Source organism: Talpa occidentalis, unplaced genomic scaffold (genome assembly GCF_014898055.3).
Source record: "Talpa occidentalis isolate TD23 unplaced genomic scaffold, MPIMG_talOcc4v2.1 talOcc4.2, whole genome shotgun sequence".
Taxonomy (NCBI): Eukaryota; Metazoa; Chordata; class Mammalia; order Eulipotyphla; family Talpidae; genus Talpa; species Talpa occidentalis.
Genome location: NW_023602073.1, coordinates 44,714,010 through 44,733,772, shown reverse-complemented (window position 1 = coordinate 44,733,772; position 19,763 = coordinate 44,714,010). Strand labels below are relative to the sequence as shown.

The following is a 19,763-nucleotide window of genomic DNA, read 5'->3' as shown; positions in this document are numbered from 1 at the left end:
TACTGTCTTGGACAATTGATTATGTTAGAAAATGAGTTGTACTAAGGAGAGTAATTGTCTCTGTTGTTTTTCTTAATCAGATTAAAGAAGTGTCCTTTTGTAGTATGAGATCAAGAGGGTTTCTGCATGTTCATGAGAAAATATGTCATGATTGTCTCTGTTCTGCTTTGATGCTTATGCTGATGTCATCTCACCTCTCACCTTAAGGTATAAAGACCTGCTGAGACCCTCAGTAGGAGATACTTGCACCAGAGAGATACTTGTCATTGGCTCCTCACTACCTCATCTACCTCACTCCACTTCCCCTCAGTCCCCCAAGATTTCACGACGCCGTCCTCTCCTTTCTGAGACTCCTGACACGACATCTAGCTGGAACTGATCTCCAGCAGGATCCCATCTACAGAGGCCCATACCCTACTCCAGGTGCCCGCCATCAGGCATGCACTCAGGACTGCAGGGTTCCGTCATCTGTCCTAATGGCCGGGTGGCAGAAAAGCCTGATACTTTTTGCCTTACCCTACATCACTCCAACACTGGGCTTTTCATAGCAGACCCCTGCACTCAGGCCAACCCATTGCACATGCATATGGGTTGGGGATCCGTGAATACAAGCTCCACATGCGGCATCTCTTGGGTCCTTCTTTGTCTTGGGCTTCACCACAAGCCATGTTCCCTACCCATCCCCTAAACACGGTGTAGGGTAAGTGAAAAAGCATCAGGCTTTTCTGCCCTCCCGCCACTAGGATTGATGATGGATCCTTGTGGTCCTGAATGCATCCCTGATGGCGGGCACCTTAAATAGGGTGTGGGCATATGTAGATGGGATTCACCTGGGCTAAGACTGATCTTATAAGGGCAGCTTCATGGGGATGCCAGCAGAACCACAAGAGCAGCAGAGAACAAGGCCATCAGAGAATGTCGGAGAGCCCAGACAGAGTGAAGACTTGCTGGGGGCTGGGAGGCCTGCCAGCCTCCTGACCCCCAGCACCTCTGCCTGCTGTGTACCCAGTAAGATCTCGATAAAAGCCTGAAAAGCCACCGAGGGCTCCAGGACTCCTCCTTTACCTCCATCTGCTCGGGTCATAGAGATCCTGCTCCGTGTCTTCCTGCCTCTATGTAAGGGCGGGACAGGACATAGTGCAGGTCTTTTATGACCAAGCAGACAGGGTAAAGGAGGAGTCCTAGAGAGTCCTGGAGCCCTCAGTGCTTTTCAGGCTTTTATTGGGATTTACCAGGTACATAGCAGGCAGGAGTACTGGGAGCAAGTGTTCACTCTGGGCTCTCTGGCCTTCTGTCACGTTCTCTCTGCTCTGCTTCTCTGCTCTCTCTTGTGGTTCTGCTCTCTGCTCTGCTTCTGCTAGAGTCCCCATGATGGTGCCCTTATAAGCCCAGTCTTAGCCCAGGTGAATCCCATCTACATATGCCCACACCCTATTTCAGGTGCCCGCCATCAGGCATGCATTCAGGACCGCAGGGTCCATCATCAGTCCTAATGGCGGGAGGTCAGAAAATCCTGATGCTTTCTCACTTATCCTACACCCTACATTTGGCATAGTCAACAGGATGATTTGAAGCAGACAGGTATGGAGCCTCAGAAGACCTCAGGAGGGACTGAGCAGTAGCAGACCGAGAGCCTGTGACAACGCTGGAGGCATAATGGTGGCACAGGAGGTGGATATGATCCAGGAGCTACAGGATAAGACCTCGCCTGGAGGAGGATACTTCTTCCGAGGACCAGCCCATGACCCCTGAGGCAGCAGAATCATCAGGGGAAAAAGGACCATGATTCGGAGCTCCCCAGTGTAGACAAAGGGAAAAGCCAATGGATTTGGACTGATGGACTTGCACTGACAATCCCTCCAGAAGGCAGAAGAACTTTGGCAAGTTAATGTTATGTTTTTGGGACCCTGGGAGTGGATGGTATCATTTGTAAAACCCAGGAGATAAAAAAAAATTAAGGCATGGCTGGTGCACCTTGGTAGAAGTGCCCACGATTGGCTGAGGGAGAAAGCCCTCACCAAGTTCTCTGAAGCCAGGCAGACAAGATGTATCAAGACTTAGAAAGGCAAAAGCTGGTGCTAAAATTGGGAAGCCCTGAGTGGCTGTTAAGCAGCTTAAACATGTGGAAGAAGGCCAGTGAGTCTCTTAAAATCACCTGTGGGTGATGCCCTGCTTGTTGTCAAGTGAGGGTGAGGAGCTGAGGAACCCATACTTGGGGTCTGGTGGAGAACGTGGCTTGTGATGGAGCCCACAGCCAAAGAGGGTACCCAAGAGAGGCCGCATGTGGAGCTTGTATCCACAGATCCCCAACCCATGTGCTTGTGCAATGCGTTGTCCTGAGTGCAGGGGTCTGCGTGTTGCATTGGTGGCTATGAAAGCTGAGTGTTGGAGTGACCGCAGACAGAAAACCCTGAGGACTGGTCGATTAACCCCAAAGAGTACAGAATCACCAATCCAAGAGTGAGTGCAGCCTGGGGGTGGATGCAGTGTGTGGCTTGTGGCCAAGACCACAGTCGGATGGTTCCCCCTTGAATGAACAGTGCCTTCGGCAACAGAAGTGGATCATCTACTGGTGCCAATAATCTTGTCTTTGGCCACTAGGTTGATGCCCTACCTGGACTTATTTGTGTTCTGTTGTATTTTGCTATATTGTGATGTATTTCATTTGCTTTTGTGGGCCATGGCTGCAGTGTTGATATTCACCAAGAGAAAGGTGTGTATAACTTGTATAGACTGTCTGGAAGAAAACCCTGAGGGGGTGCATTATAGGTAAGTGAAAAAGCATCAGGCTTTTCTGCTCTCCTGCCATTAGGATTGATGACGGATCCTTGTGGTCCTGAATGCATACCTGATGGCAGCCACCTGAAATAGGGTGTGGGCATAGGTAGATGGGATTCACCTGGGCTAAGGCTGCGCTTATAAGGGCGGCTTCATGGGGACGCCAGCAGAACCATGAGAGCAGCAGAGAACAAGGGTATCAGAGAATGGCAGAGAGCCCAGACAGAGTGAAGACTTGCCTGCTGTGTACCCAGTAAAATCCCAATAAAAGCCTGAAAAGCCACCGAGGGCTCCAGGACTTCTCCTTTGCCTCATCTGCTCAGATCATAGAGAACCTGTCCTGTGCCCATTCCTGCCCTTACAGACAGGTTCCTTATCTCCTCATCCTCACTCGACAATGAACAGGGCATCACCCACAGGTGATTTTAAGAGATTCACTGGTCTTCAACAAACTTGGGCTGCTTAACAACAGTTCAGGGCTTCCTAATCTCAGCACCAGCTTGTGCCTTTCTAACTTGGCTTTTCCTCTGCCTGAATGCAGAAAACATGGCAAGGGCTTCCTCCCTCAGCCAACTGTTGGCTCTTCTACCAAGGTCCACTGGCCATGCCTTTTCATTTCCTGGGGCTTAGAAATGATACCATCCTCCCCCCAGGGTCCCCAAAACATAAAATTAACCTGTCAAAGTTCCTCCACCTTCTGGCAGGGTTGTCAGTCCAAGTCCATTGGCCTCTCTCTGCATCAGCACTGGCAAAGTCCAAATCATGGTCCTTTCTTCCCCAATGATTCTGCTGCCTTAGGGGTCATTGGCTGGTCCTTGCAGGTCATCTGCTCCTCCATGATGAGGTCTCGTCCCACAGCTCCCAGACCTTGTCCATCTCCTGTGCTGCCATGATGCCTCCAGCATTGTCACAGTCTCAGTCTGCTACTGCTCAGTCCCTCCTGAGATCTTCAGAGGGCTCCACACCCGTCTGCATTGGATTATCCTGCCAACTACACCAAATGTAGATTGACAATCCCATACCAGGTAGGTTCATCACCGATTCAAGCAGACCTGTTGGTGTTTTCATGTTCTCCACTGTTTGCCACTGCACTCCTCCACATGTTGCCATACTCAGCCACACGCCGTCGCAATCTGCCACACTGCTTTGTACTCCACACCATGCTACTACACACTACACCATCCTCTGCTGCCCGGGCCTTATATGTTCAGTCTCTTGGCCCAGGTGTAGCATGATCACACCCTACTCCAGGTTCTCACCATCAGGCATGCATTCAGGAACACAGGGCTCCATCATCAATCATAATGGTGGGAGTGCAGGAAAGCCTGATACTTTTTTACCTTACCTTGCCGAGTGACAGCAGTTCGTACCCCTGGGTTTTGTGGTTACCCACAAAAGAGTATAGATTATGTCACCAGTCTCAGAATGAATGAATGCATCTTGGGGGTGGATGCAGTGTGTGGGCTTGTGGCTGTGATCACAGCCAGAGAAGACCATGAAGCCTGACGGCTCCTGGGGTGTGACGGCAGATGCTGTGAATGAAGAGTGGTTCCCCCTCGCATAAGGAGTGCCTTTGGCAGAATTGGTGGATCATCTGCTGTGAAAATAACCTTCTCTTTTTACCCCTAGGTAAAACATATGTGCACATTATGGCTTCCTTCTTGCTGCACAGCCTGGTGTTGGGCTAGGTGACTTGGGCGCCAGCAGTGCTGCTCTCTCCACAGTGGCTTTGCAGCCCTTGGAGGAGACCCCCAGGTACGACCTCAGCACAGGAAGTTGGTTGCTCAGCAGCAGCACTTTCGGCTCCTTGACCTTGTGCACCCTGAACTTGCTGGAGCCACTGGGGAGCCAGTAAACCCCCTTGTGCATCAGACCTGGCCTGTGAGCCTTCTGCGTGCCCTGTTGGCGATGCCCCTGGGTTGCTGCTGGGTACCCTTAATTCTGATGTGTCAGTCTGACTGGTGCTGGATGAAGCTCTTGGTCCTCTTTTAGAGGAACCTAGGCCTCCTGAGGGGTCTGAGGGCAGCTGTGGTGGCAGGTGGGAGACGGCTGCCACCTCTGTGGGCAGCACCTAGGGAGAGGCACGGTTGTTCTTGTAGACCCCAGAATGACATCACACATCCTTAACATAACAGTCCACTTCCTGTTGCTATATGTTAGTTTACACAATATAGAAATTTTACAACTATTTAGACACCTTTACTCTGTGCGTCTTTTATGTTGTTAGTGTTTCGTGCTATATATCTCTATAGGTGACAAACCCTGAGGAGTGTTTAATTCCCATTTTAAACCACTATATTTATAAAGTAATGAGAAAGGATTAAAAAAAAAGATGGTAATTTGCACTTAGTGAGATATTTGCATTCCTGACGCTCTTCCTCTTTCCTGAGATTCTAAGTGTCCATCTTGTATCATTTGCCTGCAGCCTGGAGAATGTCCTTTACCATTTCCCACAGGGTGGACCTTTGGGAACACACCTTTTTTAATTTTTTTTCCTGAAGACCTATTTTGATTCACTCTTGAAGGACATTTTTGGTGAATACAGAATAATGGGTGGACATTTTTTTTCTTTTAGGAGAAGTATCCTACTTCCTTTGCCCCCCTCTTTTTTCATATTGAGGTGTCATTGGTATAAGACCCTGTACATGACTTAGGGATCAGGCTCACACCTCCCAGATGCAGGTGCCCACACCACCACCCAAGCACCCACAGTCCTTCACCGTGGACCTCTACCGTAGGCTGAGAGTCATCAGATGGGAGAGGAGACACAGAGGCTCCAACCAGAACTACCGTGGGGGTGCTTGCTTCGGCAGCACATATACAGAACTACCGTGGGGAAGGGAAGATCTATCACATCAGCCTCTGCCATCGTCCTCACGGTCACACCAATTAAATGCAGAAGAGGCCGTGCATGAGCAGTTCCTGCAGCACTGAGGGAGGCAGAGCAAGACCAGGAAAGAGGACCCCTTTGGTTCCAGAAAATCTCCTGAAAGAGAGGGAGGCTTATCACGTCATCAAGGCCACTTAGACAAAGCAGGCACTTTTGGAAAAGAAGGAGCAGGGGCGCGAAAGACCTTAGACTGTAAAGTAAAATCAACAATAAAAGGGTCCATCTGCCTGGTCTCAACTAAGGGCGCACGCCCAAGAGCCAAGACACAGCAGGCCTGGCCTTGCTGAGAAGCCGCATCGGCAACACCAAAAAGCTGTCTCCCCGCAGATCAGTACCTTCCAGTAAAGACAGAGCTCAAGCGGATGGCCCTGCTCATGCCCCCGCTCCTGGAGATAAGGCTCCTTGTGCTCCTCAGTGCACAGACGGGTCAAATAGGTGCATTAACTAGACACCTGTTATGGGCTGTTCTCTGTAAAAATCCTCGAAAGTGTACAATGTTTTCCTTGTGAGCTCTATAAAATTCTCATAGTGAGGCTTAAAATTGGAAAAGCTTTGCCAGAGCATCTGGAGACTGCACTGGGCTCCAGCCCTCCATCTTATTCTTCAGTAAACTCACCTTTGCTTCCTTCATCTTATTGAAACTGCAGGTGTAAAGGACAAGAATGATTTCTGCATGATTTCTGGTGGCAACAGCATCCCCAAGCCTTCAGCCACCCCAGGATGCAGTGTCCCCATAAGACAGTGTCACCACCAGTGGCGTGTCCGAGGAGTAGCTTCTCCCCATCACAGGGTCCTGCTGTCCAGTCTCTCGGGAGGAGTACATGACTCAGTAGAGAGACTCCCACAATTCCTGTCTGTGGAGACCCAGAGCTTTGAGTGAGGTGTGTCCCTGCTAGAGCCTCCCCCTTGCTAGAGAGGAAAGGAAACTGAGGTCAGAGTGTCACTGATGGAAACAGGAGCCCCAGGGCCTACCCCTGGGTAGACTCAGAGCTGATAATGTCAGCAATCTGTGGCTCAGTTTCTCCTCTGGCACCTGGCATATGCCATTATTATGATAATTTTTATTTTTAAAGATTTATTTTTATTTATGTATGTATACAAGAACTGGATAAAGTTCTTGGTGGGATACTCACGGAGATAACCACACCACAGTGAAATGGTAGGTCAGAGGTGTGGGGTTTGACAAGATTCACCAGAGACAGAGTGTGGAGCAGAACAGGCAGATCTACTGAAATATACTGCAGAGGGGAGCAGCAGGCAAGACAGGAGAGGTCCTCTGTGCCATTTGGGCAGCACCCTGGCCAGGGATCGAACTAATGATGCAGTGGCTGGCCATAGCTTAATAGTGCTGAGACTTAACCCTTGTGCAACCAGGGAGGCTCCCACCTTAATGGTTTCTCTTTTTTTAATAAGTTATATATTTATATATATTTTACAGCATTGTTCATTTTTTACAATGTTTGCTTTCTTTCCTCAGGTCAAGTCTAATCTCTGTAGAATTCCCACCATCAGTTCTCCCGTGCACCATCACCATAGTCCCTTGTGCTCTTCCCACCCTTGTTTTTTTGTTTTTTGTTTTTTTTTTATAGAGGCATGTTTTATTTATTTATTTATTTGTTTGTTTGTTTGTTTGTTTGTACATGCACTGGGTACAGTCAGAAGCGCGGGAGGGTGAGAGAATTCACCAGAGTGGGAAGCAGAACAGGTAAAGGACCGAAGTATACTGCTGAGAGGAGCAGCGGGCGGCAGGAGAGGTCTGCGCGCCATGTGGGACCCTCCTCCGGTGGCCGGGGAGCAGCCGGGGATCGAACCGGCGCCGCAGAGGCTGTGGGCAGCTTCACAACCCAGCGCTCAACCGCTGCGCCACCAGGGAGGACCCCTCACCCTTGTTTTGATCCCTCTTGTTCCCCCTCCCCTGCAGAATGTCTCTGATTTATAGTTGGCTGTTTATTTATCATTGTTATTATCGTTTATTATTATTTATTATTATTATTTATTTATTAATGTTGTTATTTTTTTTCCAGATCCCTTATTTGGCTCTCCTATATTCCTACTATAATTGAAACCACCTGCTAATTTTCTTTCCCCTTCAGATTTATTTCACTGAGCATAATCCCTTCTAGTTTCATCCATGTTGCTGCGAATGGCATGAGTTTATATTTTTGGATTGCTGACTAGTGTTCTTTGTGTGTATATACCACATCTTCTTCATCCAGTCATCTATATTTGGGTATTTGGGTTGTTTCCAAATCTTACCTATTGTAAATAGTGCTGCAATAAACGTAGAGGTGAGAGTGTTCTCACCAAATGAAGGAGCACCAACATAGATAAGACAATTATTATCAGCTCTGAAAAAGACATTAGAGAAAACACATATATAGTAGGAGACATCAACACCTCACTCTCACCGATGGACAGATCAATGAGACAAAAATGAACAAGGACATTAGCACCCTAAATAAAGACCTAGACATCTTGGGTTTAACAGACATCTATAGGACACAATACCAAAAAAACTCTGAGTGCACATTTTTCTCAAGTGTGCCTAATCATTCTCCAGAATTGATTACATGTTGGACCACAAGATAAACATCAACAGATACATTACCCTCAAAATCATTGCAACTGGGCCTCCCCTGGTGGTGCAGGTGGTTGAGCGCCTCACTATGAAGCTCTTTGCCGCGCTCTTCACCGCACTCTTTGCTGCACTCTTCGCAGCCTCTGTAGCGACGGTTCAATCCTAGCCGGCCAGCAAGGGTCCCACCTGGTGCGGCAGACCTCTCCTGTCACACCTGCTGCTCCCCTCAGCAGTGTATTTTGTCAGTCTGCCTGTTCTGCTCCCTGCTCTGTCTCTGGTGAATCCTCTCACCCTCCCGCACATCTGGCCTGTACTCCAGTTCTTGTATAAATAAATAAATAAACCTTTTTTTAAAAAAAAATCATTGCAACTATCTGGCCTCGCTGGTGGCACTACAGGGTAAAACGCAACCTATGAAGCTATCTGCAGACATGGCAGCAGGAGCTTGATCCCTGGCCAGGGAGCAACCTATATGGAGCAGCAGACCTCTCCTGTTTCACCCACTGCTCCCTTCAGCAATGTATTTCAGTCAGTCTGCCTGTTCTGTTCCCCACTTTGTCTCTGGTGAGTTCTCACCCCCCCCAACACCTCTGGCCTATACCCCAGTTGTTGTATGCATAATAAATAAATCTTTAAAAAAATAAAATTAAATTTTAAAAAATAGAAAAAAATCATTCCAATAATCATCTCTCATCATAAAGGCATCAAACTAGAAATAAACCATGAAAAGAAAGGAGGAACCCCCCACTTCGTGGAGATTGAACCCCACACTACAGGGAGAACACTGGATTAAAGAGGAGATCACTCAGTGTCACCGGGTGTTTTGTTTCCATTTGCGGCCCAAAGAGCCAGATCCCCATTTACACCACAGTGTCAGTGGGGATCATTCATGGATTTTAGTATTGTCCCCTGCATAGGCTCAAGGAGGCAAATTGCCCCAAAACTACGTGGATACAATCTGAGCACTTCTAATGATCATTTCAGGTAAAATCTAGGAAATAGTTTGACTGTCCCACCACTTACAAATTTATGTAATTTGCATGCTGTTATATGAAATGATTTGTGTGGGTTTCTTTTTTTAAGATTTATTTATTTATACAAGAACCAGATGCACAGGCCAGATGCACAGGAAGGTAAGAGGATTCACCAGACACAGAGCGGGGAACAGAACAGATAGACTGACGAAATGCACTGATGAGGGGAGCACCTGGCACGACAGGAGAGGTCTGCTTTGCCATGTGGGATCCTTGCTGGCAGGCTGGGATCGAACCAGCGCTTCGGACAGATTCACAGCGTGGTGCTTAACTGCCTGCGCCACCAGGGGAGACCCTGATTTGTGTTTTTATGTCTTCAAATATCTAAGAAAAGTTGATGATTTGAAGTTTAAGGCTATAAGTTTCTAGGTTGTGTATTTTCTGGTAATAATTTGTTATATAATGTTAAAGTAGTACTCATATAAAGGAATTGGTGTGATTTGGATGACTGCATACGGGATAATGACAAAGTGAAATCATTATTTCCTTCTCTTTTGTTAAAGATTTATTCTTATTTATTGATGTATACAAGAACTGGGGTGTAGGCCAGAGGTGTGAGGGGGTGACAAGATTCACCAGAGACGAGTGGGGAGCTGAACAGGTGCATCTATTAATATACAATGCTGAGGGGAGCAACAGGTGAGACAGGTAAGCTCTGCTGTGCCTTGGGGGTCAGCTCCCTGGGCAGGGATCCACCTTCCAGTGGGGACCCTCAGAAAAGGATCAGAAACAACCAGACAAGTCTGGGAGGAAAAGCGCAAAATCAAAAGCAAAACAAAAACTGCCATTGTCACCTCCCCACGGGCCTCTCGCCCACATCTGTGTCACCCAGTCTAGGACCAAAAGGCAAGCGCAGTTTCTTCACGCGTCTCTCTGCTCCACGTCCTCCTCCAGGTCTCCTTCTGGCTCCATCCTGCTTCCTACCTTCCTCAGTCTCCTCTGCAGCTTCTTTTCTCTTTAGCTCCACCCTCCCTTGGGTGGGGCAGGGAATCTGGAACCTTCCCTTTTCCGGGAGACCACCCTCTTACAATGTGAGCTAACATTCAGAAGAACTAATTTTCTGAGGTGTCAGACATTCCTGTGACCTTTAAAGTTTTTCTACTTCACTCGTTAACTTTTTTAGATCAGCCCAGGTGGGTGGAGCAGACGCTCCATTGAGCCACAGGATTCCTGTTCCTCCTTTCGTGGCCCCTCCCGGGAGGCGGACGTGACGCAGCGTCTGGATCTCGGGACAGTCAGCGGATCGTCATGGCGGCAAAGGATCGCTAGGAGTGCGCGCTCCCATATAAGCAATTAATAGGGAGAAAAGCCGCTGGTCCCTGCTCCAACCCGGACACGCAAGATAAACTGGCGACGCCGGCAAGTTGCGGTAACAGACGAGCAGAGGGAGCAGCGGAGCCTGCGGCCCCCGCCCCTTGATTCCGGCTCCTCCGCCTGCGGGAAGGAGAAGCGGAAGCGAGTGTCGAGGCGCAGCGCCGGAGAGTGCGGGGTCGCCCCGCGGAGTCGCCAACTGGGCGCCCGGAGAGGCAGGTAGGGGCGCGGAGGAGACCGATGAGCGTCAGGCGGAAGCTGGCGCTCGGAGAGGACTCCATCCACCCCGTGTTGGTCACGCGCACGCTTGAGTCCATGCAGGCCGCCAGCCCCAAGCTCCCTGGTTCCTCTGACCCGAGACAGGGGTCCCACATGTTTTAGCCGGGACTTTCCCTACGTGGACGGCCCGGCCGGGGGAGTCTCGAGGCTGGAGGCCCCAGGGCGGATGGTCGCGCCGGGGCGGAGCTGCTTGGCCGCTCGTGCGCTGTCGGGGAGCAGGTCGCCGGGTCGCGGGGAGCAGGGCCGGGGAGGGCGGTAGGTTCGCTGCTGCCCGACCGGGGAGCGGGAGTGACGAGCAGGGCGAGGAGAGGTTCGGCTGCCGAGCGAGTCTGAGTCCAAAGCGGGCAGCGACCCGGGCTCCGCAAGAGCAGCCTCCGCGCGTCCTCTGCTCCGCGCGGGTTGTTAGGGCTGCGCTGGGTCGGCTTCAAGTAGCGGCTTCTTTTATACCTTATTTAAAAAAAAAAAAGTGAAAGGTTGTAAAGTTGGCGAAGGAAGAGACGAGCAGAGGGGAGGGAAAGAAAAGTAAAGTTTAATAGGCAGCGCTCCCGGGCGGAGACTCACTAAGTCACTTGAGGACCCAAGGAGACTGCGCGCAGGACCAGGCACCGGGGTGTTTATGGGGGGCGAGCAACGTGTCATTCTCCGCTGGGTCTTTTCCTTTTTTGGCCGGGTTTTTCGCTGGGCGCCTCCCTTCGCATGGATTAAGTGGCTCCAGCAATTTGCTTCAGGGCCGGTGACATTCCCAGAAGCCCGGGCCCCTACAAAAATATTTATCCATGTATTTTTATACAAGAACTGGGGTACAGGCCAGATTCGCGGGAGGATGAGAGGATTCACCAGAGCCAGAGCGGGGAACAGAACAAGCAGACTGACGAAATGCACTGCTGAGGGGAGCAGCAGGCGAGAAGGAGAGGTCCAATGCTCCATGTGGGACCCTGTGCCCAGCATAGGCACAGGTGGGCAGAGGAACGCGCGGCAGAGGCTGCGGGCAGCTTCACAGAGTTGCGCTCAACAGCCTGCGCCACCAGAGGACGCCGTCCTTTCTCACTTCTTTTTTTTTTTTTTTTTAATAGAGGCATGCTTATTTATTTATTTATTTGTTTGTTTGTTTTTGTTTATACATGCACTGGGTACAGTCAGAAGCACAGAAGGGTGAGAGAATTCACCAGAGCCAGAGCGGGGAGCAGAGCAGGCAGAAGGACCGAAGTACACTGCTGAGGGGAGCAGCGGGCGGCAGGAGAGGTCTGTGCGCCATGTGGGACCCTCCTCCGGTGGCCGGGGAGCAGCCGGGGGATCCAACCGGCGCCTCAGACGCTGCGGGCAGCTTCGCCAGCTTCCCAACCCAGCGCTCAACCGCTGTGCCACCAGGGAGGCCCAGGAAAAGATTTTTTTCTCATAGCCTGAGGGTAAAAAATCACAAAGATTTTTAGATTACATAAACAGTCAATTTGTTATCAAACACAGTGAGAACAGTTTAAGAATACTTGAGTCCCTATTAAAGATGAAAATTAAAGTTTGATTTTACATAAGTACACTACTGATACCAAATTTAAATATTTCCATAGCAAGTCATTTGAGCACCTAACATTTTTTTCAGATACCTCTCAGACCTTCAACACTTTCTTTTGCCTTCCTATTTTTATACCATTTCTTTTTAAAGACAGCCATTTTATTTTGACACTCAATGTTTCCCAATACCCTCAACATATCCATTTCAAATACATTCCTTAACACAACTTACTTTATTTGCACTTACAGTTAGGACATCTTGTTTTTAATTTTTAGATTGTAAGACATTGTAAAGACTGTTATGCTATCACTCCTTTGTACTGCATAACTCAGACATAAACACACGTTTTAATTGGTTTAATTTTTTTAGGTGAGATGACATTAAATTTTAGTTTTGGGCCTCCCCTGGTGGCGCAGCGGTTGAGCACTGGGCTGTGAAGCTGCCTGCAGCCTGTGCAGCACCGGTTTGATCCCTGGCCACTGGCGAGGGTCCCACATGGCGCGCAGGCACCTCCTGCCACCCCCGCTGCTCCCCTCACCTGTATATTTAGTCAGTCTGCCTGTTATATTCCCCGCTCTGACTCTGTTGAATTCTCTGACCCTCCCGCGCTTTTGACTATAATAAAAAAATTTTAAAAAATAAAATAAATTTTAGATTTCTTATAATAAGAAGCAAAAAGTAAACCTGCAAGCTCAATGATTTTAGAGAAAGTGATTTTAATTATTTAACAAATTCTCATTGTTAAACTTAGTAAAACCTTAGTTTTATATGAAATTTGGCCACTATTTTTTTTTAAATTTTTTTTTATTTTTAAATTTTTATTTATTTATTCATACAAGCACTGGGTACAGTAGAAGCGCGGGAGGGTGAGAGAATTCACCAGAGGCAGATCGAGGAGCAGAAAGGCAGACTTGACGAAATAAACTGCTGAGGGAGCAGTGAGTGCCACAGGAGAGGTCTGCCTGCCATATGGGACCCTCCCCTGGGGGCGGGGTGGAACTGGCACTGCAGAGGCTGCGGGCAGCTTCACAGCCCAGCACTCAGCTGCTGTGCCACTGGGGAGGCCCAAAATTTGGCCACTATTTACAAAATAATAAGAGAGCAAATTTAGGAGAGATACCAATTGTAGTTTTTAGGTTTTTTTTAGGACTGGAATTTTAAATTAATTCCAGAGTTGCAAATTGTAACAATCCCATAATCCAAATTTCATTCTTAGGCAAGCACTAGTTAGATTGATGAACAGCAAGAAAAATAAGAGACTTAACATCATATACATTTCCTACATGCCTGTGAGGAACTCGGGACTGCTAAGTAACTTGCAGTTGAGGCTATAGACGTCATCTTGAAATTTTTGCTAGGACAAGGGGAAAGGGGCTTTTCCTGGAAAAGAATTTTATCAAGAGAACATCAGGTATAATCACCAAAATGCAAACTTACCTTCTTTGATGTAAACTCAGTCCATTACTCTTTTTCTGAATACTGTGCACTTCCTTTTTAAAATAAAGACATTTAAACATAAAGTATTGATACCCAACATTATAACCTTAAAGCATGCATGCTTCATATTCAACCATTAAGTTTTGAACTAGTTTTTGATTACCAAGATTTTAGATTGGTGATCTCAAAATTGGGGATTTTTTTATTAGAATTTATATAGGCGCCATTTATAATTAACCCTCCAGAGGCCAAAGACAGTAATAGACACTGAAATTTTTTGATTCTCCTTTTAAAACTTTGGCCATGTGTATTCGTTTTTCTTTTTTTTTTTTTACGATTTGTTTGTTGTGCATACAAGAACTGGGATACAGGTCAGACATGCAGGGGGTGAGAGTGCTGGGGAGCAGTATAGGCAGAATGACTGAACTACACTGCTGAGGGGAGCAGCAGGCAACACAGGAGAGGTCTGGTGAACCATGTGGGTAGCTCCCTGGCCAGGGATTGAAGTCGTGCCGTAGAGGCTGCGGATGGCTTCGTAGTGATGGGGTTTTTTGGAGTCAGTGGGTTTGGAGTATGGGGGCCCTTTGCTTTGATAGAGGACAAGAATAGAAAGACTGGAAAGGAGGTGCCCCAAGACTAGAACCTGACTCACAAGGAGGTGGGGGTAGAGGGAAATAACATGACCATTAAGCCAGCTGTAGAGGTTGTGACCCTTAGGCACCAGGGCCTTATCACAAGGCATGAGACCCAAGCAGGATCAGATGCTATAAGGAGTGGAGCACAGACCTGAGGGTAAAGATATAGAGATTGGGCCCATTCTGGAATCTCCACTCCCCATCCTGGTATCTCAGGTCCCTTTTGGATTCTGCATGGTTATCCAAAATCAGCAACAAACATGAAGGCTCACAAGGAGTGACCCCTCCCAAACAGAAAAGGACCACATAGGTACAGTCTCTGCACAGGCTCAAGGCAGCACTCCCTCTGCCCACCTGTGCCTATGCAGGTGCCTCTTCACCCACTCTCACCCAGGCTTCCTGTCTGCCCGTGACCTGTCCCATGCCGGGGCTTTTCCTCACTGATCTCCCTCAGCGGAGGCAGCGCTCCTTATGGTTGCCCATCTGCAACCATGCAGGCCTCTCTCAACAAACCTGTCCCTTTCCCTTTCCCTAATAAACCTGCTCTTTAAATATAACTGCCGTCTCTGTTTCATGGAGAAACTTGCCGCATGCTGCTGAAAGGGGAGCTCTGGTGACACCTTGCCCAAGGACCCCACACTAACTCCAAAAACCTCATCAGGTTCACTCTGGGAAAGATTTCACCAGAGCTCCCCTTTCTGCAGCAAGCGGTAAGTTTCCCAGGTGAGTTTCTCCACGAGGCAGAGACATTAGTTATATTTAAAGAGTGGGTTTATTAGGGAAAGGGATGGAGGAATAAAGGAAAGTTGCACACAAACAGGCAGGAAGAGTTGCCCTGAAAGGGACAGGTTTGCTGAGAGGCGCATTGTTGCAGGCAGTCGGCTTGGAGGAGAGCAGCCTCCGCTGAGGGAGGTCAGTGAGGAGCAGACCTGGCATGTTACAGGTCTTGAGCAGGCAGGAAGCCTGGGTGAGAGTGGATGAAGAGGCACCAGCATAGGCACAGGTGGGCAGAGGAAGTGCTTCCCCTCATCTGTGCAGAGACTGTACTGATATAGTCTTCTGTTTGGGAGGGGTCACTCCTTGTGATCCTTCAGGTTAGTTGCTGATTTTGGATAACTGTGCAGAATCTGAAAGGGACAGGAGATTCCACAAGGGCTCAATCTCCATATCTTCACCTTTGGGGTCTGTTGGCTCAATCTCCGTATCTTTACTCTTGTGTCTGTGCTCTAGACACTCCCTACAGCAGTCTGATCCCTGCTTGGGATTTATGCTTTGTAATCTAGGCTTTGGGACCTAAGGATCGTGGTTTCCATTTCTGTGTCCATGGCTATGTTAATGTCTTCTGATAATCTCTTCTGGTCTTGTGGTGCCTCCTTTTCAGTTTTTTTCTATTCCTGCCCTCCATCATCCCCCCACCCCACCACCATATCTGGCCCAAAATCTTTTGGGAAATTGAAGGGAGGAGGTTCATTTTCTGTAGCTGCTTCCTGCTGGAGTGGGACACAGAGCTGGCCCTACCTACATGAGCCTGGGATATGGTTTCCCTGACACTAGTCCCTGAGCTGCCCACTGTTGCTGGTTTCAGAAGGAGGCAAGGGGTGAGGCATCTGGACAGGCTGTTTCTCTTGTGTGGATCAGCTATTTTTTGCTTGGAGGAGGAGTTTAAACTTGAAGAGCTCCCCCTAGGTTAGAAGAAACAAATTTAATTAGGAGATTGTGTGTGTTAAGGTTTAAAGAGGAGAGTGAGAAGTGTAGCAGCGGCTAAGGGCCCTAGGTAACATGGACAGTCATTTGGGGCCAGCCATTGAGTATGAGGCTTACTAACAAGATAAGCAGCAGTCTAATAGTTAGTTTTGGGCTTGTGACATGGGAATAAATTTTACTAGGTAAACAACCCATTTTAGAGTGGTGTTAGACTTAAAAGAATGTTGATAGGATATTTATTTCTAACAGAGGAGCTGTTTTAAATCCCATGTGTCCCTTGTTAAGGACAACACCCACCAGGGGACCCCTGAGATGCTGGAGTGAGGGATATAGCCACGGACTCAGCGGGAGGGTTGCCTTGTATGTGTGCAGAGCTGCAAGCCCAGTGAAACCTACTAGTTTTTTTTTTTTTTTTTTTTTTTGCTTTGTTAGGGACAGTGTCATGAGCATGATCACTGTGAGGCTAGTCAGAATCTCAGGAAAGTTGGGTGAGCTTTAAAGTTAAGTTAGAGTGAGGGACCGCAGTCTACCTTTTAATGTTTAGATTTTACCCGAGTATGATGACTCCAAGGTTTTATATCCTCCAATTCTGAGGCAGTGCAGGTATTAGAAAGACAGTGTCGGCCCTTTTCGGGTTCCAGGATGAAGCAATTGCAAGTGTTCAGGAGCACCAGTCATGTAAGGGGGAATCTGCAGGAGACTGTCGTCTCTTAGAAGCAAAACTCTTAGGTATAAGAAGTGCTAGTCCTATCTGTAGGTTGAAGAGGACCAGAAATTAAGTTACTGAATCATGTGCTTTGTCCTGTAAATAGACACATGCTTTTCCTTGGGCGGCAGTAAGCAGATCCAGTGCCCTTTGATTTTGCTAAGTCTGTTCCTATTGTATTTTGTGAGGAGGGGAAGGTGGGTCCGGAATGCTTGGTGAGTACAGAATAAGTGGCTCCCGTATCAATCAGAAAATTAATATTCTTTCCTGCGGCATCCAGGGTTACCCTAGGCTCAGCCATGGAGATGGTCAGCTGGGGAGCTGGCAACGTCCTTGGGACCCTCATTTGTCAACCAGGAGGCGTCAGTCCTCATCCAGGAGGCACGGGCTGGCAGCTGAGGGTCTGGTGGCTCCTCCCTTCAGAGAAGGGGACAATCCCTTTTCCAGTGGCCTTCTTTCTTGCACCTCAGGCACAGCCCAGGTGGATTTCTGAGTTGTGTGTGAAAGGTTCGGCAAGGCAAAGAAAAGAAGAGCCAGGCCAAGCTTTCTCAAAGGAAGGGGAAATTTATTGCGCCCCAGGTGGAATTCCCGGACTCAAGGTGGGGGGTCTGTGAAGCCTTGCACATCGCCAGGGGGAGGGAGGCTTTTATAGAGTAAGGAGAGGTCAGGTGGGAGACTGGAGTTGCAAGGTGGGAAAAGATTCAAGGTCGGGGAGGGGTTCATTGTCTGAATTTTCCAGGCAGGCTTCTGCATTCCTGCCCCTGGGTGGTCTTCCTGGTGGGCTTTTGCATTCTGGCCTCCTGCATGGACCTTTCAATGTGCCTTTCCTGCTCCAGTGCCCAGACTTGTTGCACCAGTCTAACCGGGCCATTGAAGCTCCTCCATTCTTTCTTCCAGGCAGGTCAGTAAGTATTCTGTTCCTCTGAGCCTGGGGAAGCCTGAGTCTGCAGGGCGCTGGCAATGGCAGTGCCTATTAATGGAGCCTGCCTTTTACTCGCTGGCCACAACTTACTTTCCCTTTTTAACCCTTTCCTTTGGCCCCTGTTATTAATGATTTTAAAAGCCACTTTTAAAAGTTGGTGTGGCAGAGTTTGGGATCCCATGGCTAAGTTTTTGGAGCTTTCTGCGTATATCTGGTGTAAACTCATAAAATGAGTCCCCAGAATCACCTCGCCCTCTCGTGTTAGGCTCGAGGTTTGTGAACTTGTGAACGGGTTTCACTAGTCGCCCTTGGTTTAGTCTCTGGAGCCTGAACCTGATGTCAGAGCAAGGCTGACAAATGAATAAGACCGCTAAAATGCTTGTCCTCTTCTAGGCTAGATTAGTATACCTTTTCATAGCGTCAGCAAATTCAGTCTGAAATGATGTGGGATTTTTTGGCTTTTGAGTAACTTCTTTTTAGCCCTTTTATAATTGACTGGCTTATTAGGTTTTACGAAGTCTTGTGTATTTTATTTTTATTTTTTTATTTTTTAAAGATTTACTTATTTATGCATACAAGAACTGGGGTACAGGCCAGATGCATGGGAGGGGAGAGGACTCACCAGAGACAGAGTGGGGAACAGAACAGAACAGGCAGACTGACGAAATACACTGCTGAGGGGAGCAGTGGGTGAAAGTCTAGAGAGGTCTGCTGTGCCATGTGGGATTCTCCCCAGCCAGACAGCTTCACAGCGCTGTGCTCTACCACCTGTGCCACCAGGGGAGGCCCTCTTACGTATTTTAGAACAAACTCATTAGTTTACATTTATGTTGAAAAGGTGTAACAAACCTATGAGAATACTTCCTATGAGCTATCAGTATACCCAAATTGACATGTTTGTTTCTCACAATGAAAAACAATTTTATTAGGTGTCTTAAGAGCCCTCTTAAGACAAAAACTTTACTATTTCAGAATGAACAGTCATAGAACAAACTTATAGATCTTTATAAAACAATTACTCAGAGTGACAAGGATTTTTAAGAGTAGATCTATTGCTTTTGTTAGGGGGAAAAGGATGTCCCAAAGCTAATTCCATACAGGCTTTGTGGACTCCACCCCCACCCCAGGTCAAAGCCAAAGACACTGGGAACTCCAAATCCCATCACCACCAAAGGGAAGGTGGCTGGGACCTGAGGGTGGGGTTAAGCAGCCAAGTGGATATAAAAAGGCAGACACGTGGGCTTTGGGGGATCCCCATTTTGGCTCTCCGCCAGCTCGCAGCATCTGGCCACCTCTGAGAGTGACTTTGGGTTTCCAGGTCTCCGGATCGGGTAGGACACATTAAAGACTTTATTTCCCTATTTTCTCCCTGAGTTGTACATTTTCCTTATTTCCTTTTCCCTTGTAAATAAACCTTTTATTAACCTTTTGTGTGTGTCTGTAGTGGAGTATTCATAAGTCCCTTTTAAGCACACGGGTGAGGACCCACAGCCAGGAACCCGTTCAATATCGGGGCTGCTCTATAACACTTTGACAAGGCTCAGCAATGCTGACATAAGGGTTTTTGTAGGTGACCTGAGGGTAGAAGAGCACCAAGATTTTTAGATTACCTGAACAGTCTTTAATTTGTTATAAGAAACTGCCCCACAAACCTGCCTATTCTAAATGGGTTCTGCCATCCGCCGCATTAACACAAAACATAAGACTTTAATGGGAAGGAACTTTAATACAATTAGGAAACAATACAGGAAAGGCAAAATATCTAGTTTCTAAATCAAGCACCCAAAGTTACCCGTCCCCTCCTGGGTAAAACTCCATCCAAATGAGATTGGCCCAGCAAGGCCCCAAAGCCTTCCACAAGTCTAAAGCGTCTTCCAGTAGGGACCCACAGAAAAGGGTCAAAAACAACCAGACAAGCCCAGAAGAAAAAGAGCAAAATCAAGATAAAAGCTGCCATTGTCACCTCCCCACGGGTCTCA

At 48.0% G+C, this 19,763-nt stretch overlaps 1 protein-coding gene across 7 annotated transcripts in view; it reads left to right on the top strand.

Annotated features, from left to right (window-relative positions):
- The first annotated feature begins 10,584 nt into the window (after window positions 1-10,584).
- The window catches only part of LOC119252165 (patr class I histocompatibility antigen, A-126 alpha chain-like), a 32,632-nt gene continuing 23,453 nt past the window's right edge, over window positions 10,585-19,763 (top strand). For 2 of the 7 annotated variants that reach the window (XM_054698599.1, XM_054698597.1), the window contains exon 1: window positions 16,573-17,763. In XM_054698599.1, the coding sequence (XP_054554574.1) occupies window positions 17,667-17,763 (97 nt within the window). In that variant the 5' untranslated portion in view covers window positions 16,573-17,666. Of the gene's footprint in view, window positions 10,811-16,571; window positions 17,764-19,763 lie in introns of those variants that run through there. The other 5 variants (XM_037519376.2, XM_054698596.1, XM_054698600.1 and 2 more) reach the window with 4 other exon arrangements.